This window comes from Choloepus didactylus, chromosome 18 (genome assembly GCF_015220235.1).
Source record: "Choloepus didactylus isolate mChoDid1 chromosome 18, mChoDid1.pri, whole genome shotgun sequence".
In the NCBI taxonomy this organism is placed as follows: Eukaryota; Metazoa; Chordata; class Mammalia; order Pilosa; family Megalonychidae; genus Choloepus; species Choloepus didactylus.
In genome coordinates this window covers 8,027,343-8,054,715 of record NC_051324.1, presented here as the reverse complement: position 1 = coordinate 8,054,715, position 27,373 = coordinate 8,027,343, and the positions used below count along the sequence as shown (strand labels likewise).

The window sequence follows — 27,373 nt, the reverse complement described above, 5'->3', positions numbered from 1 at the left end:
TGTTGAGGGCTGACACCTGGGAGGAGACTTCAAGCCCCGGGCAGAAGGGACAGACTCTAGAAAAGATGCCTAGTTCACAGGTAAGATAAGGTGATTGGGCATCTTGTGGTGATAGAATGTGATCTGTTTCTGTAGCGTGGGACCTTTTATCCCTCTCCAGTGGGCCTGAGGCTGAGGGAAGGTGACAGAAATGAGAAGAGAGGATCTCTGTGGGAGGATGAGTGGGAGGATGGCAAGGCCGGGGGCAGCAGGAGCCTGTCATCTTAGGAATGGCAGCTGGACCCAAATCTAGCTCCAGCAGCTGATGGGCCCTTTCCTGTCCACTCAGAGAAAAGGACACGTGCATTGGTGTGGCGGAATCAGGGGCAGAAGAGAAAGAGGGAGGTGGCATTAGATCACCAGGCTTAGATAGCATTCTGAGCTCCCTGAAAGCAACTGCCCAGCCCCTCACCACCACCACCCTCCCCCCTGCTGAGGAAAGAGCACCCCACCCATCCACCCACGCACACCTCACTGCTGCCTTCACCCCACCTTTTCTGGAAGAAGAGTGTTACAACCCAGGTAAAGGGTACAATGAGGCACGGTGGCGGCTCCAAGCACTGGCAAGGGCCTTCCCACTTCCCTCAAGAGGTAAAGCCCCTTGTCCCAGTGCCCTCCGGCTCCTTGGGGATGGAGGGGCCCCTGGCACTGGGGCTCTGGGGTTGTATTCCTCTCCCCTGCTCTGCCCTCACCTCCTTCCTCTTTCCTCCTTCTCTGGGATCTCCTCTGAAGATGGTTGCTTTGCCCAGTCCAGCCTCAGGCAGGATGGATGGGAAACTACCTTTTCCCTGCCTTCAAGCAGGGATTCTCTTAAACCACCTTGTACAATCAGCCCTTCTTGGGACCAGTCTCTTAGATGGTCCTTTATTGTCATTTATTATGTTTAGCTCCATCCTCCCTGCTGCTTGGAAGCCCATTCTTAGCTCCTTTATCTGAAATATATACAGAATTACCCTCTGGGAGCATCAAGGCTTGTCAGCATTAAAGGGCAGTCCTTAATGCTTTCTCCTTAAAACCCAAACCAATGATGCTATTTCCTTTACCCTTCTTTCTCTGATTTTCTTTGTCCTCTCCTATTCAGTTTTTGGACTTTCTTTTGAACATTTCCAGACCCTTCTTGGCTGTGTCCAGAAAGTAGGGAAGTCTAGAAGAGCTCCCACGATGGCTGGGCCAGAGCATAGTGGGGAGATGTCTCCAGATACAGCGCTCATCTCTTTCACGCTGAGCTTGTGGTCCACTAGGGCCCCTTACTCTCTTTCCTTACTTCCTCAGTTTGATGGCTATTGCCAGAAGAATTAGGGGGAAACTTTGGCTTTTGAAGGAGTGTTCTGAAAGAGTGCCTCCTAGTGTTGGACTCCCGGCTCCAGCCCTTGGGCTGACTGAGCTGGTCTCTCTGACCTAGATCAACATAACATTGTCAAAAGTTGTGATCAGCTGCAACCAGATTCTTCTCCCACCCTGTGACCTGAGCCCAGTGTTCATTCTCTTTCTTGGAGAAGGCTAAGGCAGTGACATCATGTGATGCATTCCGGGCCAGAGCCACGTCTGGGAGTGGCTGGGGCTGGGGCGGATGCGTATAGGAGGCAAACCCGGGAGGAGCAGACGGGAGGCCCGCAGGCCTGCGAAGGCAGGGGTGAGACTTACCCTGCTGTCTTCGGTCTCCACCGTGACCCTCCCATCCTGGGTGCTCTTAATTTTCCCCTTGGCATACTCTTCCTTTGAGTCGACCACAAAGCAGTAGGTCTTGGCATCAAAGGGCTGGTTCTGGGCCTCGATTCTCTCCTTTTCCGACTTCCGGAGGAAGGGAGCGGCGATGCCGAACACATCCATTTCGGTGTCGCTGCTCATGGTGTCAGCTGAAAGGCAACCCCACCGGGTGGGCCCGGCTGCCCCCGAGCCAGGCCCAGGCCCAGGCCCCTCTCAGCATCATCCACTGCCACCCCGGGGCTGCGGAAGCCCTCAACGGCCGAGCCCCAGGACCAAGGCTATCCTTGTACCTAGTGGAGCCCCCCGGAGATTTAGGAGCTGGGAAATCAAAGTGGCTCCTATTTATTGAGTGACAACAACTCTATGCAAAGGGCACAGAGCATATTTAATCCAAGCTACGTGGTCTGAGGCTTGGACTGGTGAAGCCCTGAAGTAGAGTGCCACTCTCTGGTTCTCATTTTTCTTTTCTGTAAATCTCAGGTGTTTCTGAGGGAAGCTATAAAAATAAATACTATTTAAAAATTAATAAGCACCATTCTTCAAAGACAGTATGCTAAACGGCACTTAGTTAAGGAATTCTTGAACCGTTTTGATTCAAGGTGGTCATCTCACAGAAGGAAGCCAGCTTTTTGCTTCCCTCTGTTGTGAGGAATAGAAGCTAGCATCTGACAGCATGCATCTGTCTGGGAAGTTCCGGAAGCACAACCTCCTGTCCGCCTCTCTCCTGCCTGGTCTTTTCTGTCTAAATATTCTAGTTGCTCTGTCTCTCCGTAAAGCCACTGAGAGGCAGGTGAACCTGGTGACCTTGGATCACCTCCAGCAGCCAAGGGCACGGCCAGAAGTCTCACCTGAGAGTCACACTCGCAGGAGGAGAGCAGAAGACAACGGCACCTGAGGAAATACCAGACCTGCAATAAATACGCAAAAAGAAAACTCAGGGACACCTGGGGGTGTTTGGTTCAGTTTTGAACCAGCTCTTGCCAAGCTCATTAATAAGGTTAAGGGACTGACAGTTTTCAGAAAGCCTTACCCCCAAGGCCAGTTGGAGGAGCACATGGGACCAACCCACAGGTAGGCCAGGTAGGTGGAAAAAGCCCCCAACTGCCCCGAAATCCTACCCACCCACCACGGCACCTTCTTTGGTGTCCACCCGGCCTGCACTGTCTCCCCTTGAGAACTGAGCAACAAGGCCAGAGGCCTGTCAGGAGCGTGTGCTACCAGACAGCAGCAGGGCTCCTGCCTTCTGCAGACACGGAGTCACGTCTGAGATCAGCTAATTTCCACCTGGTGGCTGGGGGAGAGCAAGGGTGGGCCTGAGAGGACGGGACCCTCAGCAGTCCACTGAGCCTGTGACAGCAAGGGGGTGAGGTGAGAGTTCCGGGTGCCTTTGGCCAGTGCCATGGAGCAGACAGGCCGAGGGAGAGACGCTGGCCGTTGTGCACAGACACAGGTTCGTGGAGCGGCCAAGAGGGACATTGAAGAGGTGGAAGAGGGAAGTGGGGAGGAAGAAGGAGAGCCTGAGGGATGGACACCTTGCTTCAGATGAGGTGTTGGAGGCAGAGGGTGTGTGGGCACCTGGGGCCTAGGCAGATCTGTCTCCACATCTAAGTCTCCGGAAACCCCTTAGAAGGAGACACGAGAAGCCACCTTACCAAAGCCAGGCAGGGCCACGCCGAGTCCCTGTGACTCCAGACAGCAGAGACCAAGTCGTACAAGACGAGCTCAGGGACCGACCTCCACCACCGGCGACAGCGACAAAGGAGCTGGGGCTCACCCTGGGCTTTTATAGACCACAGCTAAGCCCCCGCAGCTCATTCCTTCTCTATATTTGGAAAGAGAATGCCCGACACCACAAGCTGAGGACCAGCTCTTTCCTCACGTTTTTTTTTAAACTGTTGTTGCCAAGGGGAAGGTATATATAGAAATGAGCGGGCTCCATAACCATTTTTCCAACTGAAGAAGGTTGGGAGTTTGAGATGCCGTTGCCCGTCCTTGGGGCTCGGTGGGATGGAGCCCCTTGGCTGCAGAGAGCCTGCCTGCCTCCCCTTGGCAGCCAGTTACCTCACCGTGGAAATCGCCGTGAGCTCCCCAGCCCTCAAGTGGAATACCCAATTGGGTGATTTGCTTAGAAATCTCATCCTACAGAAAAATGAATAAAACCGAGGTGGAAAAATGTTGAAATCCTCTTGGAATTTTAAGCAAGATTTTTTTCAAAATCTAAGGTTAGGGCAAGACCATGAAATTGTAAAACATGGGCCAGGAATTCTACTTTTTTTTTTTTTTTTTTAAACATGTAACTTTCTGTCTAATCAGTATCGTTATTAACTTAATCCTTTCTTAAGCACCAGTAGGACCAACAACTCAATTAATGGCAGGGAAGTGATTCAGCCAGCCCGTATGCACAGCAGCAGCTGCTTACGGACCCGGTGTGGCTAAGATCTATTGCCAATTGAGAAAGACCAGCTGCCGGCCTAGGTGGGGGGCGAGGGGAGAGGGGTGGTGGCTGAGAAACGGAGGGCAAAGGGGGGGGTGGTTAACACATGTGGTTGTTTCTAAATCAGGAATGGAAAAATGAAGACCCGAAGAGAGGAATATGGTTATATTTGAAGCTTTTGCCCATTCCAACTGTTTCGTTGTTGTTGTTTCCTTTTTTCTTGCCCAAATCTTTGGAAAGGTAGTCAAGCGGGCATCCTATGGTGGTTTACTCTAACTAGAACTGTCAACATTTCCCACCGGAGAATAAGAATCCTGCTCCCCCAACACACCCAAGCCAAGCCAGGAGAGGGGCTTACTCAAAGAGGTGTGGATGGGAAAGGGGAAGGAGGGCTGCCGGCCCTGTGATAGAGTGACATTTATTAAACACCTGCTGTATGTTGGCCTTTATTCAGAGCACTAGAAGAAGATACAAAGGAAATGGGAGATGACGCCTTTACTCTTAATGCTGTAATTATAAATGATGAGTCATAGAGATGATATAGATGCATTTTCAAGATTTAGGTGATTTCAAATCAATACCACAAATAAGTATCTAGCACCTGCTCTGTGAATGCTGGGCAAGATAGGGGGCCGCTAAGGGAGTCACTCGGGAGGGGGTCTGCTAACCCACCTGCCTGCCCCACCAGCCAGCCATGGAATTTCCCCCGTCTCCCTACCTCCTGCCTGCCACTCTTCCTGCAATTTGGACTGATATACCCATCCTTGAAGTCCCTTCTCGACCCGAGAGAAAGCCCCCTCACTTCTGAAAGGCCCATCCATGTCCCCCAAGGTAACGGTCTCCTTGGAGCTCTCTCCCACCTGCCCAGGGACACGTCAGCATGAGCCTTCGTGTGCTTGACTGGCCTCCTCCTTGGGAGGACCGATCAGGCAACCACTGGACGGGTAGGTGGCACCTGTCAGAGTCGAGATGAGGATGCAGAGGAGTTAACAAGCCCTGTGGGGCCAGGAGACAGTGTGGGGACCTCTGGCTACATCTCGGGCAGTGGGGTACCCAGGGCAGGTCATCTGTGAGTGATGGGTGGGTGCTCCAGTTCCGTCTTCAATGTCAAAAGTCATTATTGAGAGGGACTTTGTGGTCAGTGAAACGTGTCGGTTGGTTTCTCCCTTTCTAGTGATCAGTTTACCCATCTATTTAACATAACTGTATCCAAGCCCACCTCCAGGAGACTGGACGGAAATATTCCATCCAGGATTTCTGAGTCCCTTGCAAGAGAGCACCTATGTCCTGTTACTGTACTCAGTACTGTACTTTCTCCCTTCTCTCCATCAAACTTCTTTTTTTGCAAACAAATACAAGTGAACCTAAGTGAGAGCGTCATAGAGCCATGGAGTGTTGAGTGGAAAGATCTTAGTGACCATTTTCTAACCAACCTCCTTTCCCAGCTGAGAAGGCGGAAGGCAGGAGAGGCAGGAAGCTGCCCAAGTCCATTCACAGAGGATCCCGTCGGGGTGGAGCTCAGCTCTCAGAAGCCCTGCAGAAGATGGACGTGACAGCAGCCACCACCACAGGGAAAGCAGTTCCAAACACCAGATATCAGGACTCAGAGTACTGGCATTTGGAAATTTATCCTTAGAAGAGGGGAAAGCTACTCACAACAGTAGCAGCTGAAGGCTGTAGCAGGAAGAGCGTGGGCCTTTGGAGTCAGACAGACCTTGGTGTGAATCCCAGCTCGCCCACTTTTGAACTATGTGAAGGCGGCCATTGCGCTCAACTTCTCTGAGCCTCAGTTTTCTCCTCTGTAAAATGGGGATAGTAATACCTGTCTCCCAGGCCAGGTATGAGGATTCATAGGATATTAAAACATAAGACACCCCATGCCTGGCTCCATGCTTGGCCCACTGTAGATGTCTGACAAATGTTAAGTTCTCTCTGTTGGAAGGTTTCCATGTATTATAGCACATGTATTAAAAGGGGTTGTCTTAGAGCTGACCCTGAGTAAATTAAATTTAGTATATGTTTTATTGAGATGGGAAGTGGGAAAAGGAAATAAATAATATTAAAAAAAAATGTCTGTCCAAAAAGAGAAAAATCTTAAAGATGGGAGTACATTGCTGCTTGAAGAGGCAGGTTCCCGGGGCTAAGTGGCTCCTGTCCGCAGGTGGAACGCCACCTCTGACACACGGGGCACAGATGACTCACCAGTGTGTTATTAGCTGGCTTTCGGGGACCACCCCACAGCTACAGCTAATCCCCACAGCCCAGGGCAGAGCACTGCATTTATTGCGTACGAGCTGGGGAAAAGTGTCTTGTGTCTCCAGAATGCATGCAGCTCACGAGGTGACAAAGAGAGGCACGGCTGCCCATCTCCCGCCCCGACGCCACGCTGCTTCCCCCCGAGCTCTGCTCTGCTCTAGTGTCCATCGCGCAGCAGGTGGCAGGGGCTCCCCACTCGCAGCGGCGCTCCCAGGCCGCCCGCTGCCAGGCCTGCCGCCCGCCTCCGTGAGCAGATGCCAGCGTGATCCAGGGCCCCTTCCCGGCTGCTGCGAGGGGATTAGGTGTCACTGGGAAAGGAGGGACTCGGTCACTCTGGGCCCAGGCTGTTCCTGGCACCGAGGCGCAGGGTGGGGGTCCCGAGCAACGCCCAAGTCCCAAAAGAACTAACTTCAATCGAGAGAGGCCACACACTCCTTTAATTCAATTCAGCAAACGCTTTCTATTATAAAAAGTGTTAAACATACAAACAGATACAAAGTGTAAGTACAGGGAGTGATTGTTTTATTCGGCTGTACCATGTGAGAGTTACGCAGCCGACGTTACGAAAGTTCACCCTTAATAATGTGGTATGTCTCCCTTAAGAATGAGGAGAGTCTCCACGAGGCCATTTCCAACCTGGTAAAAATAGCAATAATTCTATAATATCATCCCTTGTGCAGTCCATATTCAGTTTTCTCCAATTCTTCCAACATTTGTATAGCTGTTTTTATTTTTGCAAAATCAGGACCTAGTCTACTTTTAGGTATTACATTTGGTGGTTATGTCTCTTTAGTTCCTTTTAGTCTAGAACATTCTGCCACCTTATCTTTTAAAAACAATATAAACATTTATGGAGCACTTCTTTAGGTGCTAAGCAGAGCACCCCTGTGGGGTGTAGATGCCCGTGACCCTGACTTTCAAGGAGGTCCCTGGCTCTAGGGGACGTGAGGGGACAGAGCATTTGCCCAAATTAACTGTGAAAATATGAGGGGTGGCATCCAGAAGGCAAGTGTGTCTACAGCATTCAAGTGAGGGAGAAAAACTTCCAGTGGATGAGCCAGGCAGGGTCCCAGGGCAGGGATAAAAGGGCACCTGGAGAGGACTGAGTGGTGACGTGAGGGACAGAGGCCACGGGCAGGCCCAGTTCTCGGTGACGGGCTTGGCAGCAGCAAAGACATCAAGCAGGAAAGCCCGAAGGGTACTGAGGAAGCAAGGGGACTTCATGAAGCTGGTGTCCAGTGAAAGCCAAGCAACAGGAACCAGGTATCTATGGACTTCCAGAAGGTTCCTCTCCTCTGGGTATGGTGGGGGCAAACCAAGTGGCTGAGGGGACAGAGAGAAGGAGATTTCCTCTTTCCTTTTTATTATCTACCATTTTGTAACTTTTGAGTGTTGTGCCTGGTACATGTATTATCTACTCCAAAATTTAATTAATTAAACTAAACAAGTAGATATAGTATGAAAAATGCCCCCTCACTGCCCAGAAACGAACATCACATTTGCTTTTAGGAGGTTCACACAGTATATTATAAGTGCTTGCTATGAATGCAAGGATAAAAATCGCTAACCTGCTCTCTGCCAGGCACTGCTCACCCAGCGTCCACATCTTCTCTGTGACTGAGGCACTAAAATTAGCCATGTATGACCAGAAGGGGAAACTGAGGCACAAGAGAGGTAAAGTAGCTTCCGTGGGGGAGGTAGCCAGTAAGTAACCGAGTCAGGACTGTGGTGCAGTTCGGTGTGATGCCAAAGCCATGCCTGTGACACATAACAAGGACTCGGTGAGAGGAGTCTAGGGGATTGTGATGTGAGCCACAAAGTCTGTAAAGTTAATTGGAGCAAATTTCTTGACAACGTCGGGCCTCAATCAGTAAGCGAGAGGGAGAGCTGGTGCCAAAAGGTGAGCGGGTGAGATGATTCTCCCCACAGTGAAGGACTGAAGGTGAGGACTGGAGCTGGAGCGAGGGGCAGGTCTGAGGGGAGGCAGCTGGGCTGGTGCAGAGGCGAGGAGCCCACCCTGGTGGGGGACAGCTGGCAGCTCCGGTGAGAAGTCTGCATTTGAGTCAAGTGATTGACGGGCTCTTCTGGCAGAGTGTGGAACAAAGTGATGGAAGCAGGGAAGAAAGCACAGGAGACGACTGGAATTCCAAAGGAAAGGAGGCTGTGAAGAGCCGGGCATAGCTCAGGGCCTTGCCCGGGGATTTGGGCATCAGAGTTAAAAGGAATGGGGGGTCTGAACAGTGGAGAAGGAAGCAGGTAAACCAGGCACTGGCAGCGTGTGCGCCCTGGAAGGGAAAGATGGATGCTGCACTGAGGTTACTATCTGGGAAGAACTGGAGAACAAAGGGCACTGTGATAGAGAATCTGGAAGAAAGGTAGCTGATTTGGGGGAATCAGGGTGATTAAGAGTTAAGTCATAGCCTTTAATTTGAATTTTCTTTTAAAGCAGTGGTTTTCATACCTGGCTGTACCTTAGAAATCACCTGAGGAGCTGTTTAAAAAAAAAAAAAGCTTTGCATAACCAATTGGGAGTCTTGTTGGAAGAGGAGATTCCATAGCCGCAGAAAAGAAAAATACTTAGGCATAAACATAGCAAGGTATGTGCAAAACTTTAAAGCAGAACTGAAAGATACAAAAGTGGATATTCCTTGTTGTTGGAGAGGGTGATTCAACATCATAAAGATGTCCCCAAGTTAAAATTTAGGTGTAATGCAATTCCAATAAAAATACTAATGACTTTTTTTTTTTCTTCTGGAACTAGACAAGTTGATTCTGAAGTGCATGCACATATTGCAAAGAAAACCCTGAAAAAGAGGAGCCACAGGGAGGACGGCTGCCAGATATTCATACCCACTAGAACGTCTGTACAGTTCAGTGTTGTTCTGATGTGTGAAGAGACTCACCAGAGGAACATAACAGACAGTCCATAAATAGCCGAATACATAACAGAAATTTGATATATGATAAAGGTGGTATCTCAAGTCCGTGGAGAAAATACATACTCTTTAATAAGTGGTAGTGGGACAGCTGGAGAGCCATTTGGAAAAAGATAAATTTGGATCCACACCTCACACTGTACAACAGGATAAATAACAAATGTGTCAGATACAAATGTAAAGAAGAAGACTAGAATGTACTAGAAGAAAACATGGGTGAACGCCTTTTAATCTGGTAATGGGGAGAGCCCACTATGACTCCATAAAATAAAAAACAGAGAAATTCAACTTCCCAATAATTTTAAGGAAACTTTTATGGCAAATAAAATTAGGCAACATTAAAAAACAAATGAAAAACTGGGAGAAAAGATTTGCAATTTATATCACAGAGGGCCAGCCTCCTTAATATATAAATAATTCTTAAAAGTTAAGAAGAAAACAACAACCACCTAATCTACCCTAGAAACAAATGGGCAGACACTTCATGGAGAAAGATATACAGATGGTCTCCAAACATTAGGAAAGAGCATCTTGACTTATTTTAGGAGAAAGGCATACGAAAACCACACTGAGATTCCATTCTCACCTACTGAACTGGAGAAAATCCAAATGCTGCTAGCAAGCTGTGACAAAACACACCTCTCAAACTTTCCTGGTGGGAGTGAAAAGTTGTGCAATTGCTAAGGAGGGGAATTTGGAAAAAGCTAGCAAAATTATATGTGCACTTTCCCCTTGACCCAGCGAAACCACTTCTAGCGATCTACCCTGAAGGTACTTCCACAAATATTAAAACATTGTAAGCACAAGGTTATTTAGTGTGTCACCATCTAAAATAGTAAACAATTGAACATAACCCTAATATTTATCAATAGGGGGCTGATTGAATAAATTATGGTATATTCACATGATGGAATGCTATGCAGCCACCAAAAAAATTAGAAACTAAGTATGGAGTAATTTCCAGGATATAGTGTAAGTGAAAAAGCAAGTTCCAGAACAATGTCTATGGAAGGCTACCTTTTGTGTAAAAAAGGAGGAGACCGAAGAATATCCAAACATAATCACTCAGTTTTGCAAAAAGAAACACAGGAAGGATATACCAGGAAGTAACAAAAATGGACACAGAAAGGGTGAGTGGGAACTTTGGGAGCCATGCCTTTTATATGGTGTGACTTCTGAGTCATGTAAATGGTTGATAAATTAAAAAATAAAATTAAATCAAAAAAGGAAGGAAAAAAGCAAATCTTAAATTTGAATACAAAAAGAAAGAAATAGATCTTATGTTTACGAAACTTAAAACCACAATCAGGAAAGACTTAATTCATGTCAATTTTGAAAAGAAATCTGAATATATATCCTCATTATTAGAAGCAAAAAGAGAACTGCAAAGAAATTGGAACCTTTTCGCAGTATTTTATTACTAGTTGTAATATTGGATTGTAATTTTGAACCTAATTTATGTATTTTTAATATAAATTTTTAATAGAGGAACTGTAGATTTACAGAAAAACCATGCAGAAAATACAGATTTCCCATATACCCCCTTCCTCATTATTGACACCTTGCATTAGTGTGGTATCTTTGTCACAACTGATGAAAAAAATAATATTATAATTGTACTATTAACTACAGTCTGCAGCTTACATTGGGGTTCACTGTGTTGTATAGTCCTATGTGTTTTTTATTTTTATTTTTATTCTGGTAACATATACTACCTAAAATTTCCCCCTTTAACCACACTCAAATTATTTTTTATATTTTTGAATAATGTAAGTAACTAAGTAAATACATTCATCTTACTCAAATTTTCACTGTAAGAGAAAAAAAAAATACACAAGTTAAAATAACAGATGGTAAGAAAAACCCTGTAATGTTCATTTGAATTAGAGCTCTCAGTGTGAATCAATTCGAGCATCTAAAAGGATAACTGTATTTGGTTATCAACACACTGAATAGAAAACAGCCCACAAGTCCATAGCTAAATTGGGGTGGGAGAGGAGGAAGAAAAGCTCTTCTTTACAGAAGAATGCCACTAATAAGTGTTGGCAGAGTATAATTATAAAAATCATTTTGCCAGTCCCAATATAATCACTGATCCAGAGAAGGATCATCAATGGATGCCAACACCATTGGGTGACAGGGTGTTGGAGGGAAGGCTATTCATCATCTTAACCAAGAGATCAAACTTAGCAGCGCTAAGGAGACAGCCTGACATCCTAATTCCCACACAATTCTCCCAGGAAGTGTTCTTACCCAAAATGTTTACCTAAATCTACTCACGCCTCTAGACACGAGTTCATTAAACAGTAACACTCACCAGGAAACAAACAACTTAATTAAACATTAACACCAGAAAATACTGGAAAGAGAGGATCAAGTAAATGAGAATATGAAGAAACAGTTGAACACAGAATGTGTGACAGTCTATAAGAAATTGGCCTAGATTTTTCAAAAAAGAATCAATGATTTTTTTTTTTTTTAGTGGAGAGACTGTTTTAGATTAAAATAGATCATCGAGGCATAACCAAATGCAACACATGACCTTGGTTAGATCCTAGATTGAAAACAAACAAAACTAAAAAAAAAAAAAAAAAGAAAAAAGAACAACCTGAAAAGAAATGTGAACATAGACTGGATGTTAGATGGTACTTTTAGGAATTGTTACTAATTTTTTGGCTGTAAAAAAAGGCATCGTGGTTATGTAGGAGAGTGTCCTTATTTATAGGACTTACCTCCTGAAACATTTAAAGAGAGATAACTTAGGCAACGTACTTCGAATGGTTTAGGTTTAGAAAGAAAACAGAAAAGAAGTGAACACACAGATAAAGCAAATGTGGCAAAAGCTTAACGATAGGTGAGTCTAGGGGGAGAACATTCTATAGGTTTGAATGTATATTATCTGGGTTTGGAAATGTTCAAATAGTTGAGAAAGTTGAGAGAAAATGTAAAAAGAGAAAAAAAAACATACCGTGCTCCAGACCAACTGAATCAGAGTCTCTGGGTGTGGGGCCCGGGTGCGATTTGCAAAGCCCCCCAGAACAAGCCCGTGAAGCTGAGAACTACTGAATGAGAGAGTTCCCAGTGTGGGGAAAGGGACCCTCAAAGCTTGGAATGATGACTCTGAAATGGAAAGAGACAATTGAAAGCATACAGATGCTCCCCCAAATAGTGACGGAAATGGGCAGGAGCACCTAGAATTGAGCATGTATGTGAGGTGGGGTTCGGGGGTGACTTGAGGAGCTCTGCACAGAAATCTCAAAGGACAGTGGACGCAGGGCTGTAGGGTAATGAACGGAAAACAAAGTACCCTAGATCCAGTTCCTTCCTTTGTAAACTAAACTGGTTAACCAGGTTTGGGCATCAGGTTCCCCAGGGAAGCTTTCAAAAAAACAGATAGTCAAGCTCTACCCCATGCACTAAACGAGAATCTCTGGAGCTTAGACTTGGTTTCCAAAATCTCTCCGAGTAACTTTGAGAAATGCCCCTGCTTAAGAGCCACTGGTAGATGATCTCCTCAGTTCCTTGCGATTTGGACAGGACGTGGATTCCACACTTGGATAGTTCTGTACCTAGGAAAGGAGGGTGTCTGCCTTGCCCCTAACTGACCGGCCATCCTCCTGGGAGGTGTGACACCTTCGCCAGCTGGAACCTGGAGCCTTGGACGCAGGTGCCAGGTTCTCTCCCACCGGACTCCCTGACACCAGGTACATACTCAAAATGGGAGAGGTGGGGCCTGGGCTGCAGGAAAACACGAGGACTGTTCCTGCCAAAAGTTTGAGCTGCCAGGCCCCAGAAGGCATCTGCTGCAGCCCAGAAGGTGGAAGGTGAGAGAGGAGGGCCGGGGGCATTCTGCCCTGAGGCTTTGCTCATCTTTTCCTTCCCTGTTCCCCAAGCCTCAGTATCCTCATCTGGGAAATTAGGGTCTGGGTCTCCCAGTCTCCGAGGTCCCTGGTGGTCCCTACATCCTGTGATTCTATGATTCTGATCAGGTGGGCAGGCCAGCGAGCCCTCGAAGCGACAAGAGGGGTGAAACATGTCCTATCTCCCTCCTGTCACCATGGCAATGGGATGGGAGGGGTCAGCCTGCCTGGCACCCCCCACCCGTGACAGCTCTTGGCCAAGACGGCCCTTGTGAGGCAGGTACCAACTTCCCAGCACACATGGAGGGGGCCAAGATGTGATTATCACAATTTCCTTTTAAATTGACTTTATTTTTCTTTGCAAACCACTTCCAGAGAGGAAAGTGAATTTTGCCAATTCAAAGTAACTGAGTTGCATCCAGCTTTCTCTCCGTATCGTGTGATGTACAGTCAGTGCAGGATGTTACTATCCGTTGCCCCTTCCCCCGTCACCCCCAGCCTGCCCTCAGCTCAGGGAGGGGCACGCCTTGTTTCAATGACCTGCCTGCTCAGCCCTGGCTGGGCAGTGGCCTCGTCCCCACCTGCTGACACCCCCTGCTGAGGTCCCTGCTCCAGGCATGGGGCCTCCAGGCTCCAGGTAGGACAACGCTGAGACGTGAGGCCCTCCAGGATGTGCCCAGGTTTGTGGCAGCAACAAGAAGAAAGCGGTGAGCATGGTGGGCATGAAACCAATAACCACGTGGTGGGTCTCACAAAGGGGAGGTACAGGGAGCCCACGAGGAGCCCAGATGAGGCCAGTAGACACCCAGGGTCTTCCTGGGTTCCCACGAGTCGGCTTCGTTGCAAAACTCAAACCCTTCACTGCTGTCCACGAGAAACCCAATCGTGCTAAGCCCGCGGGAATCTCCTTCAGGGTGGTGGGGGAAGGGGACGTGCCACCTTTCTCCATTTTACCTACCTCACCCCTCCTTTCCAGACCACACCCCCCACCCCAGGGAGCTCGTGGTCAGGCAGGGCCGATTTCTCTGTGGGGCACCTTCCTGCTTCCCGTGCTCTCCCGAGTGCCCCCTTGACATCCCTGTCACTCTCCCATGGTGGCCCTGGGCGCGCATCCTCCGCTGAGCTGCCCCACAGAGTGGCTTTTGCTCCTCAGCTTGTCCTGCCCCTTGTGCCCCACTACCCTGCTCTTCCCAAACCTGGAAGCTCCAGGACTTTTCCCAACACTGGGATGGGCTGGGGCTAGGGGCCCAGCAGGATGATCAGCTCTATGAAAGCAAATCACAGGCTCCTCAGGAAACTGGGAATGACAAGAGTGAGGAGAAGAGTCCATTTGAAAATGATTTTGCAACCAAACCTTGTAGGGGAAATGTTCCCTTTTCCAAGCCCTTTATTTTTCTGATTATAAAATTAACATTTACATAAAAATTTAAACTACAGGAAAGTATAAAATGATGAAGAGAAATCATAATCTTCCCAACCAGAGCTAACAACCATTAATATTGTATATTCCTTCCAAATATTTCTGTCTATTCATATTTGCCTTTTCATAATTAAATTGGGAGATACATGTTTTTAAATAAAACAACACATGTTCACTCTAAAAAAAAATCATATAATCCAAGATATATTTGCCACCAGCTTTGTCTTACTCGATATATTGTGGACCTCCTTTCATGTCAGAAATTTTGGATTTACATCATCATTTTTAATGGCGCCCTACAACAACTGTATTATGTAGATGTACCATAATTAATTCAGTTAATCCTACTTTATAAAATATCATAGTGATAGACATCTTTATACATCTACCTTTGATCATCTGTCCAATTGTTTCTTTGGAGTAACTCCTAGAAATATCATTAGTGAATCTAATGCTTTTGGTCTGTACAACCATATTACTTTCCCGAAAGATTCTGTCCATTTAAGAACACCCTAACCTGCCCCATGCCTTGTGTGAACATTTATCTGCTATCATCGACAAATCTGGGTATCATCACTAATTTTGTCCATTTTATAGATGAAAAATGTAACCTGCTGATGTTTTAATTTGCTTTTCTTCTGCTCTGAGTGAAGCTGGGCCTCATTTTATGTCTGCTGTTGCTTGCTGGCAGTTCTTCTGAGACTACTCTTCATTTCCTTTCATCTTTTTCTATTTTAAGGACTTTTGCATATTAAACATGTTGGTCATCTCTCATGCATATTGCAAATGCTTTCCACATTTTGACATTTGTTCTTTATCTCATGTAAGCCTCGTAACGATCCCGTGAGAGCTGCAGAGCAGGTGGCATATTCCCACTTAATGAACTTGGAAACTGTGACTCAGAGGGGAGCACTGTGCCCGGGGTGAGGGGCAGTGGAAGTCTTGGGTTTCCTTGCTCTCAGGGGGGCACAGCCCGCTGTCCTCCGCTCAGACAAGGAGGAGCCTGGTGGCAGCTGGCACAATCAGGGGAGAAACCGCTTTCCCGCTATTCAAATGACAATTTCTTAAATATTTGGGCCTCGGTTTCCTTCTCTGTAAAAAAAGATCTGAACGAAATGCTCTCCTAAGTCCTCTTCACTCTACCATGTTCTGATTCCATGATTTATGGCTCAAGAGGCAGCCGCTGGGATGAAAGGGCAGTTTGTAGCCTTGGAGCCCTGGCGGTTACGGGTGGTGGGGAGGCAGCCGTGTGGGCTTCGAGTGTGGTCTCGCTCTTCTCCGGTCTGAAGTGCAAGGGGAATTTTCCATGACAGTGTCTTACCCAACGCGTTTCCTTCCCAGGCTTCCTTGGGCTGTGGATGAGAACCTCGAATCCTGCCGTGCCTCTCTGCAATCAAAACACATAATCCAGCAGGTCGACAACAATCAATTCCAGCGTCTCTGACTCAGGCTGGACAGCGCTAGATCAAGGTAGCCGCTGCTTCCTGGGACCCCGCGGACGGCAGGAGTGGGTCACAGCCCTCACCGTGGAGCCTGGGGGCAGCTGCAGGGTCCTATCCAGCTCTGCACTGCAGGAAGCAACTACGGTTTGATTGAGATCCACACAGGAGAGAAACTATTTGTCTTCCTGGCACTAGGCTGTTTTCCCTGATAATGACTGTTTCTTGCAAAATCAATATATGTTCATTCGGCAGGTTTAGAAAATAGATCCTCAAAAATAAGAAAATAAAAGCCATCTATAAACACACCACCATTGTTGGCCAAGGTTAGCATTTTGATGTATATTTTTTGTGCTTAAAAAAAGGGGATTAACTTTGGCAGTTTACTTATTCACTTGAAATATATAATGAATATCTTTCCATATTATTAAATATCATCAAGCAGCTCCATTTTTACTGGTTCCACAGGACACCATTTATGAATATACCATGTTTTATTTATCCCCTACAGTTGGACAATGTTTCTCATTGTCTACTGTTATAAAAAGGTTGCAGTGAACAATTCTAGATACATCTTGTGCATAACCTCTGGTTCTTTCTGTGGATAAATTCGTCAAGGTGGAATAGCTGGCTTGCTACATACTGACAAATTGCCATCCAAAAGGGCTATCATAATTTATACTCTCATCAGTCCTGTGTGCGGGATCATTTTTCCATGTCCTCATCCTCAAGGGTAACATCAGAGACAAAATCTTAGACACAAAATGTCTCTAATGTTGCTAACCTTAGAGACAAAAAATCCATGTTTTAATTTATACTGTCTGATCACTAGTAAGGCTGATTTTTTAAAATATGGCTGATAACCATTTGATATTCTTCCTTTGTGAATTGCCTGTTCATATCCTTTGCCCAGTTTTTTTCGGGGTGTTCATCTTGTATTTTCTTAAGGACTTGTGAACATTTCTTAAATATTAGTGGTGGTAACTCTTTGTCGTATGTGCTTTGACAGAGCCCATCAGTCTTAATTTATGCTGTCTGTCTGTGTCATGTTTACAGAAGCCTTCCCTCTTGCTTTAGTCTGGCTCTTTGGATGCAAGAACCTCCAGACAAAGGGAGGTGGGGGCTATTGTAAGGACAGATGTCAACTAGATCTAAAACTGGAATGCCCAGGAATGTTAGGGCAGTGGTCTCGGAAACCAGGAGCACACGCAACAGGGAGAGATCCACTGGAGTGTGTGGAGGAGATATTAGCCTTTCTCTTGACATGTGCCTGCATTTTAAATTTTTATAGGAAAATAGGACATACAAAGGAGTATTCAAAAATATGTGTGTTCTATTTAGACAATAATAAAGTGTTCAACTATGCACCCACCACCTGGGTTAAGAAATATTACCTCATGATTTCAAATTTTTGCATTTTTGTTTTTGGTTCGGCATTGCTACCCCTGGCAACCGTTTGCCAGCCATATTTGTACATTAGCACATGTATTTAATTTCTAGATAAATAAACATATATATATATGTGTATATATATGAGTGCATGGTCAAACTTTTAGTTAATTATTCTTAAATCGATTATCGCAATAAAAAAGTTTGACGACACTGCTCAAAGAAAACTCTCCTTTAGGGTCCGATTATTCTCTCTGCTCTAACCACGGCCTCTCCTGCTGACCCGAGTGCACACACGGCCTCATCACCGCCATCACGGGTCTGGCCTCTTTTCATCAGGACTTCTTGCTGAGGTTTTGGTTGCTGATTGGCTCCCGTTTCTGTCTGTCTTCCAGAGGCTCTGACTGGTCAGCCAATGAGCTGGCGGCTCTGGGGATGGGTGCCCGCCCCTGCCCGGACCCAGCCGCTGGGGCCTGAGGTCACATGGTACAAGACATGGCCACGCCCCCTCGGCGACAGGGGTCAGTGGGCTGCTGGGGCAGTCAGGCCCCACAGCATCCTGGGGAATCCTGCCCCCAAATAGGCTGTCCTGGAGGTTACTCCTATGCAAGCCTCACCTAGATATGCCAAATGACCACAGTATGATAAGCCCAAGTCAGGAGTAGCCCCGAAAACCTTGAATAGGCAGATCCCTATCTGAGACTCTATAAAAATTTTACTAAGTTTATTCTTCAGAAACTAAAATCCTCCAGAGAGCTCCTATGACAGCTAAGTCCCCAAACCCAGAAGCAACAGCCTCTTCAAGAACATCAACCAGATGTGTTGCCTTTTCTCATAAAATCGACACCCATTTTTAACATGAACAGGTTAGGGTGGTCACTGCCTAGACATCCCTGAAGTCCAAAAAAAGTGATTAAACTAGAGGAAGGGATAGCAACAGACAAGATGGAATTTAACAAAGGATTATGAATATTGAACCTCTATAATTTTCTTTTTCTTAGTTGCTAGGGTAGTAGAATAGCTAGAAGGAAAGAAATGAAATGGTGGAACTGTAACCCACAGCATCCTTTGAAATTTGTTCTATAGCTACTCATTAAATTGTAATTTGAAAGCTATCACCTTTTTGTATATATGTTATATTTCACAATAAGGAAATAACTGAAACTATGCTACCATAACTCATAACAAATTTGGAAATTTGCTATATAATTACTTGTGAAATCATACTTCGAAAAATATTACCTTTTTGTATATGTTATATTTCATAGTAAGGAAATAACTGAAACCGTGGAGCTGCAATCTGTAAAAGTCTTTGAAATTTGCTCTCTACTTGTTATATTGCACTGGAAAGTTATCATTTCTATGTATATGTGTTATACTCTACAATTAAAAAATGATAAAAATAATAAGTAAAATGCAAACCAAAAAAAAAAAGATTCTGATTCAGTAGGGTGGGGTAGGAGCCTGGGATTCTGCATTTCTAGTAGGCTCCCAGGTGATGTTGTTATGGGTTGATTCATGTCCCCCAACAGATATGTTTTTGTCCTAATCTCTCGTCCAGTCGAATGTGACCCTAATTGGAAATGGACGTGATTAGTTAAGGTGAGGCCAAGGTGGACTGCGGTGCGTGTCCTTACAGGAAGGGAAGAACTGGACCCAGAAAGACGGACACGGGGAGGCAGCCAGGAGACGCTGGAGGCAGACGTGTCTCCAAGGCCAGGAACGCTGAGGTCCACCAGAAACATCAGAAGCTGGAAGAGGCGAGGAAGGCCTCCCCGCTAGAGGCTCCAGAGGGAGCGTGGCCCTGCTGGCACTTGGATCTCAGTCTTCCAGCCTCCAGAATTGTGGGATGACAGATTTCTCTTGTTTTAAAGCACCCAGTTTGTGATGCTTGCTTAGGGCAGCCCGAGGAAGGTGAGACTGCTGTTCCAGCGACCCCACTCTAGGAGAAAGGTTGCAGAGGAAGTTCTGAGTGCTAGCTTTGCTGCCCGACCTGAGGGGGACACACTGGAGGGCCTCTGGCACTGACTGTGCCTGAAGAATGGCCTCTGGGGTGTCACGGAAGCCCAGTGCCTAGCGGGTACAGAGCCCAGGGTGCTCGAGACCAGACTCTCCCACATGCCTCTCCAGATCTCAGCCTTGGCCCCAACCCTTGCGTCATCCTTGAATGGAAAACAGATAATGGACCACCAGCTGCAGACCCACCCAAGCATATTTCAGATGGCCCAAGCGTAAGGGCAGTCTCTCTGGCTCAGTCCATAAAAAGGGACTCAGATGGGCACAAGAGTCGCCAGAGTGGCCCAGAGCTGACTGACAATGAGCAGCTGCGGCTCACTGCAGCGGCCAGGAAGGAACGTGCCGGCTCTTCCCTCGGTGTCCCAGGGCCCGGGAAGCCTCCAGAGCCTCTGAGCTCCCTGCTGCTCATGGCTGTGCCAACTTTGCTTCTTGTCCTCCAGCTTGGGGGTCACCGGAGTTATTTATTTCCTGGACCTTCAGGTGGGGATGAGAAGATGGACATTGTATGCCAGGCCTAACTGCCCACGTCAAGCCCCAGCCCTCCTTTCTGCCATCGCTCCACTGGTTTGGCTGAAGCTTGCTGTGGCCTCTGCCTCCCGTGCAGCCCCGTTTCAGTCCATCTCTCACCTGGGTGACCTGGTGTTAGCAGTTAGCGTGTGGCACTCTGCCTGAGCCAAGGCAAGTTGCTAAGTGCTGTCCTGATGCCTTCTCCATATCACAGAACTCTTTCCCTTAAAGCCTGCCTTTCACAGGAAATCCCCCAACCCCCAGATTTTTAGTGATATTTTACATAAAGTGTAGAAATCTTATGTTTATGGCTTAATAGTTTCAGATATATAAACCGCCCTCCAGATCCATCACTCCAGAAGGTTCCCTCATGTTCCTTCTCAACCAATAGCCACCCAACCTGTGCCAGCGAGGTGAGCACTATTCTGACTTCTCTCACCAGATAGCTTTTCCCTGTTCCTGGACTTCTTTTATCTATGTACTGTATGGGCTTCTGAGTGTTCAGCTTTTTTTTCACTCAAGATAATGTTGTGAGATTCATCCATGTTACTGTGTATGTCAGTAGTTTATTCTTTTTATTGGTATACCGTAATTTACTTATCCATCCTCCAGGCTGATGGGCATTTGGGTTGTTTCCATTCTGGCTGTTATGAAAAAAGCCAAACGTGGTGGCTGCATGCACTCATCTCTCCTGGGTGTACACCTAGGAGAAGTTACTGCTGGGTCACGAGGTAGCATTTGTTTAACTTTGGTGGGTTAACACCAGTTTTCCAAAGGACCTGAATCAACTTATGCTCTGCTCCCAGCAGCAGTGTGTGAGTCTCCAGGTATTCAACAGGAAGCTTCTTCAGGGCAAGCATCCGTTCTACACCCCCACACGCCAGGCAGCGCTCCTCCTCAGGAAGCAGTGTGTAAGATCCCGTGTGACGGATGAGTCTGGACCCAGCATCGTGGGATTGAGAAAGACTTGACCAAAATAAGGAAGAGAAATGAAACAAAATAAAGTTTCAGTGGCTGAGAGATTTCAAATGGAGTCGGGAAGTCACTCTGGAGGTTATTCTTATGCATTATATCTATCGCCTTTTAGGTTTTAGTTTATTAGAATAGCTAGAAGGAAATACCTGAAACTGTTGAACTGCAACCCAGCAGCCTTGTTTCTTGAAGACAATTGTTCCAGTTTGCTAATGCTGCTGGAATGTAAAACACCAGAAATGGATTGGCTTTTATAAAAGGGGGTTTATTTAGTTACACAGTTACAGTCTTAGGGCCATAAAGTATCCAAGGTAAGGCATCAATAATCAGGTACCTTCACTGGAGGATGGTCAATGGCATCCAGAAAACCTCTGTTAGCTGGGAAGGCATGTGGCTGGCATCTGCTCCAGAGTTCTGGTTTCAAAATGGCTTTCTCAAAGGACGTTCCTCTCTAGGCTACAGCAGCGTCTGAGCCTGTGTGGCTCTTTTATAAGTACTCCAGTGATCCAATAATGATCCATATTGAATGAGTGGAGTCACACTTCCATGGAAACATTCAATCAAGAGGTCACACCCTAATCACAGGTGTCACAGTTGGGTGGGTCACATCTCCATGGAAACACTCAATTTCAAGGTTCCAACCTAATCAACACCAACAAATCTGCCCCCACAAGACTGCATCAAAGATAATGGCATTTTGGGGGACATAATACATCCAAACTGACACAATGATCATACAACCATACAGTTTATACAGTGTGAACACATGTTTGTGAAAACCTTGTGGCTCACACTCCCTTTATCCAGTGTATGGACACATGAGTAGAAAAATGGGGCAAAATGTAAATGAATGGGGGGGATGAAGGGGTTGGGATGTATTGGGTATTCTTTTTTACTTTTATTTTTATTTTTATTCTTATGTTTATGTTTTTGGAGTAATGAAAATGTTCATAAATGGTGGTGATGAATATACAACTGTATGATGATACTGTGAACCACTGATTATGCACTTTGGACGACTGTACGATACGTGAATATATCTCAATAAAACTGCATTAAAAATAAAAAAGATCCTGCATGATACACTGCAACACAGCCTGACAAGAGGGAGGCAGGACTGAGCTCACCATCTTTATATAAAGTTACAGGATACATGCTGTCTACAGACAAAAGACACTTAAATTTTCACACTGGCTGCCAAACTGTAATCCCAGAGGCTTTAGGAGAATGAATTAACCACTATAACCAAGAGCTGCAAAGTGTCAGTCACTACCAAAAGTCCGAGCAAATTTCTATGGCTTCCTCTGACGTCTGTCTAAACATCTAAGAAGCCCAGTTTTTCATGAACAGGCCTGAAATACTTCTTCAGAAAGATTACGATTCACTGTCCTAAACTGGCTGTCACAAATATTAAACTTTGAACTACAGGTGGGCAGGGAAAGCTAATTTTTTTTCATTTTTGTGCTCCAAGTGCCCAGCACAGTGCATGGCATAAAGCAGGAGTTTGATAAATGCTTAGAGACTAAATGAGGAAAGAGATACAAGAACAAACAAACCTGCAGCCAGAACACCTATCCTGGAGCAAGGTGTTGCTGGATGGTACAGGCAGGGGAGAAGCAGACAAAGGGGGACGAAACCCACCCCGCTCCAGGTCCGAGCATCTCTAAGACTCCAGGGGGAGCCCCTCACCCTGAACCTGCCCCAGCTGCCTGGGCTCCCTCCTCGCTGCAGCAGAGGACACGTGGATGCCCAAATCTTGCCATCTTGACAACACAGAAGGTGCTTTTCTCAAAGAAAGATTTCAAGTCCAACATACATCCCTCTCCTGACTGACATGCTACATCCATCTGTAAAGCTCGTTTGCTTTAAAGACAAAAACACAGCATCTCATGCCATCTGAACAGTTATCCCTTTCACAAATTTAAAAAATAGGACCAGTGGGCTGTCCTCATCAGGTCCAACACGAACACTACCACATCTGCGAGAGTGTCAGCGGGGACTCGGGAGGGCCCTGAACTGGGTGCAAACACAGACAGAGTCACAGGTACAATGTGGATAAAACGTTTCTCCTTCAACACTGAGCCACCAACTCGTAAACCTGAGTTCCTGTGGACTGGATTTGGTTGATAATATTAAGGCAACCCCCCCCCAACACACATACACACACACACACACACACACACACATAAAACATGTGTGTGTGAGATCATGGGATTGTGGTTATGTTTTCAAGACAGATTTTTTTCTTTTAGAGACACATGCTGGGATGGGGACAGGGTGGGCTGGGCACGGGTGGGTACAGATGAAGCCAGATCACCCCATGTTGCTGATTATTGATGCTTGGTGGTGGGCACATAAAGGTCATTAAGTTCCTCTACTCTTTGAGTATGTTTGGAGATTTCCACAATAAAAAGAAGAAACAAAAACTCAAAATATCTGTGTAGATGTTCTCAGGAGTGGTCCACAGAGGTGCCTTTTCAAGACCTCATGAGAGGGTGACACTTGGGCCACCAGACGCGTGAGACACGTGAAGCCACAAGCAGGGTGGGCGCTGGGCCGGGATGGGGCCTGGCTCGGGCCCTCAGCCCTTCAAAGCCCCCCGCCCTCACCACGCTTACACCTTGCCATGAACTGCAGGGCCCACTGGATGTGCTTCCGGCTAGCGCCCCATCCTCCCCGACTCACAGTGGCTGTCAGGCTGGCTCCTTGCTGTTCCTGGGACACCCCGAGCCCACTCCAGCGTCAGGGCCCTCGTGTGCACTGTAGCCCCTGCCACCCTCGATACTCACACGGCTGCCTCCAGTTTTCATTCATTCCCTGCTCAATTATCACCTACCCAAAGGGTCCCTTCATGATAACCCTAACACCCATCCTCTCTGCACCCTGTTTTAGGTCTCTGTATAGCACTTACACTATCTGGTTCCACATTACGTATTTACAGTCTGTCTCCCTGGGGGGCAGGGGCTTTGTTCTGTTCTCTCCGTATCCCCAGCACACAGAACAGGACCTGCCACACTGGTGGTCAAGAAATATCTGTTGAATGAGTGAAAAGCCAGCTGCTGTGCAGAGCCAGTCCCCAGGCTGGGTGTCCCAGGGCCTAGAGGGAGAAAATTGCTCATGATGCCTCTGTTCTCCAGCCCTCAGAAGCCAAGCCAAGCACTACCTTGCAAGCAAACTAGTCAGGGATGGATGGGTACCACAGCTAAATTAACCATGCCCAAATAGGTCCCAGGAAAATCTCAGCAGCAAGATACCAACAGGCTCTTATCTCTGATGGGAGTGACAGTTCCTTGTTAGTGCCAAAATTGCTTGCTGGAGAACAGGATCTGGCCGAGAAGCCATGCCTATGTCCGAAGCCCTTCTCTCAACAACCTGTGTCCTGAAGTGCTCTATCTGAGAACCCTGAGATGCAGAGATGTTGCAAACCAGCAAGCTTCAGGAGGCCCTGGGGCCTATCTGAGTTTCCAGGAAATAACCCTGGTAAGCTGCCTGCTCCACGTATAATCAGGCCCCAGTGTACTTCTGTTAAGTTTAAAAGCCCCAAAGTCTCTGGTGTGAACCTTTAAATTTTTCCAACAAATTCTTCCCTAAATTCAATGCCACTTAAGAAAATGGTTCCACCAGTTCTAGGCCTAGAATGAGTGACTATAGAGGCAGGTCTGTGGAAGATGCGGGATAATATCAAAAGTTAGCTCCTGTGGGGCGGGTTGAGTGGAATGGCCATAGGAGGGAGGCTTGGAAAACACTCAGCCAACAACCAGGAATCAAAACCCACGTTGATACCGACCCTGCCACACAAGCCCCAAATCGCTCCCCTCATCAGAACCCAAAATGATAGCTGCCAGCACTTACTGCGCGTGTGCTGGTGTTCTGCAGGACGTCACTGAACCCTCACACTGACCCTGCGAGAACACCACCACCAGTGTTCTCAGACTACAGACGAGAAAACTGAGGCTACCGCAGCCAAGGCTGTGAGGGTTCAAGCCAGGTTCACTGAGCGCAACAAATCCCTGAAAGCCCAGGCATGAGTGCTGTGTGCACAGGGCCCAGCCACCAGCACCTCCCGGGAGAAGCTAGGGAGGGGCTAGCCTTCGGCAAGAGAAGGGGGAGGTATTTTGGACAACCTTCAACACTTAATCAAATTCAGTAATTATCACATCTGAGCACCAGCTGTCTAATCATGGTAACATCACTTGTAACTAAGTCTTAGAATTCAAAACTCTCTAAGCCTGAAACTCAGCCTAAGCTCTGAAAAGATTCACAACAAACATTAACAGTGCTTACCTCTGGGAGGGTCTAGGGTGGCAGGAGGGTGGTCAAAGATTTGAGCATCATCTGTCTTGGGAGAGATTTTTACAGGAATAAATTTGTGAATTCCTGGCATAATAAAAGATTAAGTGTAAAACGTCAAAGATTAAAAAGCAATGCATCCAAATATTATTTCTTGGTAGTGGAGCAATGGATTTTAAAAGTTCCTCCTTTGACTTTTCTGTATATTCCAAATTTTCTACAGTGAGCATGTGGTATACTTTCGGTGGAAGAAGAACCCATAAACTTTCAAATACATCTTTTAAATGAATAGAAAATACCTTTTAAGTCTTAAAGGTGCAGTAAGGTACACATGGCTGAAGAGTTTATTAATTGCACCTCACTGATAGATAAAAATAAATCACACCCCTCATTCCAGAGTACGGTAGCTCATGACCATGAGTTACAAACACAAGCTAAATGGATGACAAATTATTGCCCTTTGGAAAGTAGCTTACATGCTCAAAAACTTTTAAATTTGCTATACACAAAAAAATGAAATTGTTTGGGAATATGAGTGATTTGAAATTTGTTACTTCTTCCACCCTTATATTAAAAATAAAAGATACTCTAAAATATCTTCTGCAGATGCATTTGCAATTCTAAATAATGTTACTGGGTTCTTATTAGCCTGCTAACTCACATGGGTATTTATGCCCAATCGCCTGGCACTCAGGAAATCTCAGCTGCTGACCTGAGGACTGGCTGCCTCATGAGCAGCCTGAGGCATTAAGTGCTTCTACGCCGACTGCACTGACAAGGCTCTTACAATTTTCAAATACACAAACAGCATTTGAAAATCCTAACTCCACTGAAGAGTCCAGTGGAAACACAGTAACACAGCCAGGTAAGTGAAGCGTGAGATACTTCACTGTGAGGCAGCCTCGATTTGGATTTCCTAAGACTCACAATTAGAAAAGCTGCCCACTGGCACGCAGCGTCCCCATCTTTGGTTGGATTCATATGGTCACCATAAGCACACTGGAGTGGTGGAACAAGCAGGGACTTGACTAGAAATTGGGACCTGCGTTTAATCTAGGTTCACAAGTAAGGGCAAAACCTTCCTTTCTCGGGACTGTCCCCTCATCCATAAAAAGGGGGATTTGGACCCAGTCATCCGTGAGGCCTCTTTTCCTGACTCTAAGTCTTTAAACTTGACACTGGAATGAAGAGCAAATAAAAGGTTTCTTCAAAAGCTGCTGTTCCGTTTCTGGATCATTACACAAGCTCTAACTTGCAACAGCTGAGAATAAAGACGAAATTTTATCCAAGAGCAAGCTTGCTGCAAACTGATCCATGCAAATGTTTTGTGGCTTAAAACAGACCATCTTTTTTAGCGTTTGGCATTTCAGATACTTAATATCTCTCATTACTTGAGATGATTCTTTTAATAAGTTTCTCGCCTTCCTGACAAAGTTCCTGGGAAAGTCATTCCAACCCACTATTTCTGATTTGTAGCTCAGATAAATTAAATCTTGCAGGTGTTTAAGGAGCCTACCCAAAGAAACCAGAATGGCTACAGAGCTTGATTTTTCTTTTTCATATACTTTTACTTTGAGATATACTTAATATCAGGTTCAACATAAGTATCAAGAAGTGAATTTAAAACCCAAAAGGTAGCCCTGTAAAACAATACTGATTGTGCAAAGAGAATATGTTGTCTGACCAGGCATTTTGCCTTTTGTATCTTAGGATGTGCTGAAAACTTTGAGAACTTTGCCTGAGGTAGCAACTTCAGGTGGAAAAAGGAGGGCGTCAAGCCCAGACACCTAGGAAAGCTAAATTTAGAAACAAAAGTCAAGATTCATTCCAGCATGCAATAAACATTTTCCCCAATGGCTAACTGTGAACAGTGCTCTGTTTAGACATACCAAAAGGCAGGTCAAGTGTTCATTTATGAAATCAAAACCTTATTTCCCCACAAAACGCTGTTTCTCACAAAGCCCCAAACCCCAGACTGCTAGCATCCAAGTTACCTGGGAGGACGTCATAAACGCAGATCCCTATGTCCTATCCCAGCCTCAGCAGTCAGCTCTGGGTCCGGGAGCCTGCGTTTTACCAAGCACGCACCTACCGCCCACTCGAGTCTC

The 27,373-nt window shown here is 46.2% G+C and overlaps 1 protein-coding gene across 1 annotated transcript in view; it reads right to left on the bottom strand.

The window, feature by feature from the left end:
• The window catches only part of LOC119513346 (myosin-3), a 46,191-nt gene extending 18,855 nt beyond the window's left edge, over window positions 1–27,336 (bottom strand). Inside the window, exons 1-3 of the mRNA XM_037808478.1 lie at window positions 25,260–27,336; window positions 2,595–2,654; window positions 1,684–1,895 (exon numbers count right to left, since the gene is read on the bottom strand). Of these exons, the coding sequence (XP_037664406.1) occupies window positions 1,684–1,887 (204 nt within the window). The 5' untranslated portion in view covers window positions 1,888–1,895; window positions 2,595–2,654; window positions 25,260–27,336. The remainder of the gene's footprint in view (window positions 1–1,683; window positions 1,896–2,594; window positions 2,655–25,259) is intronic.
• Between the last annotated feature and the right edge of the window lie 37 nt (window positions 27,337–27,373).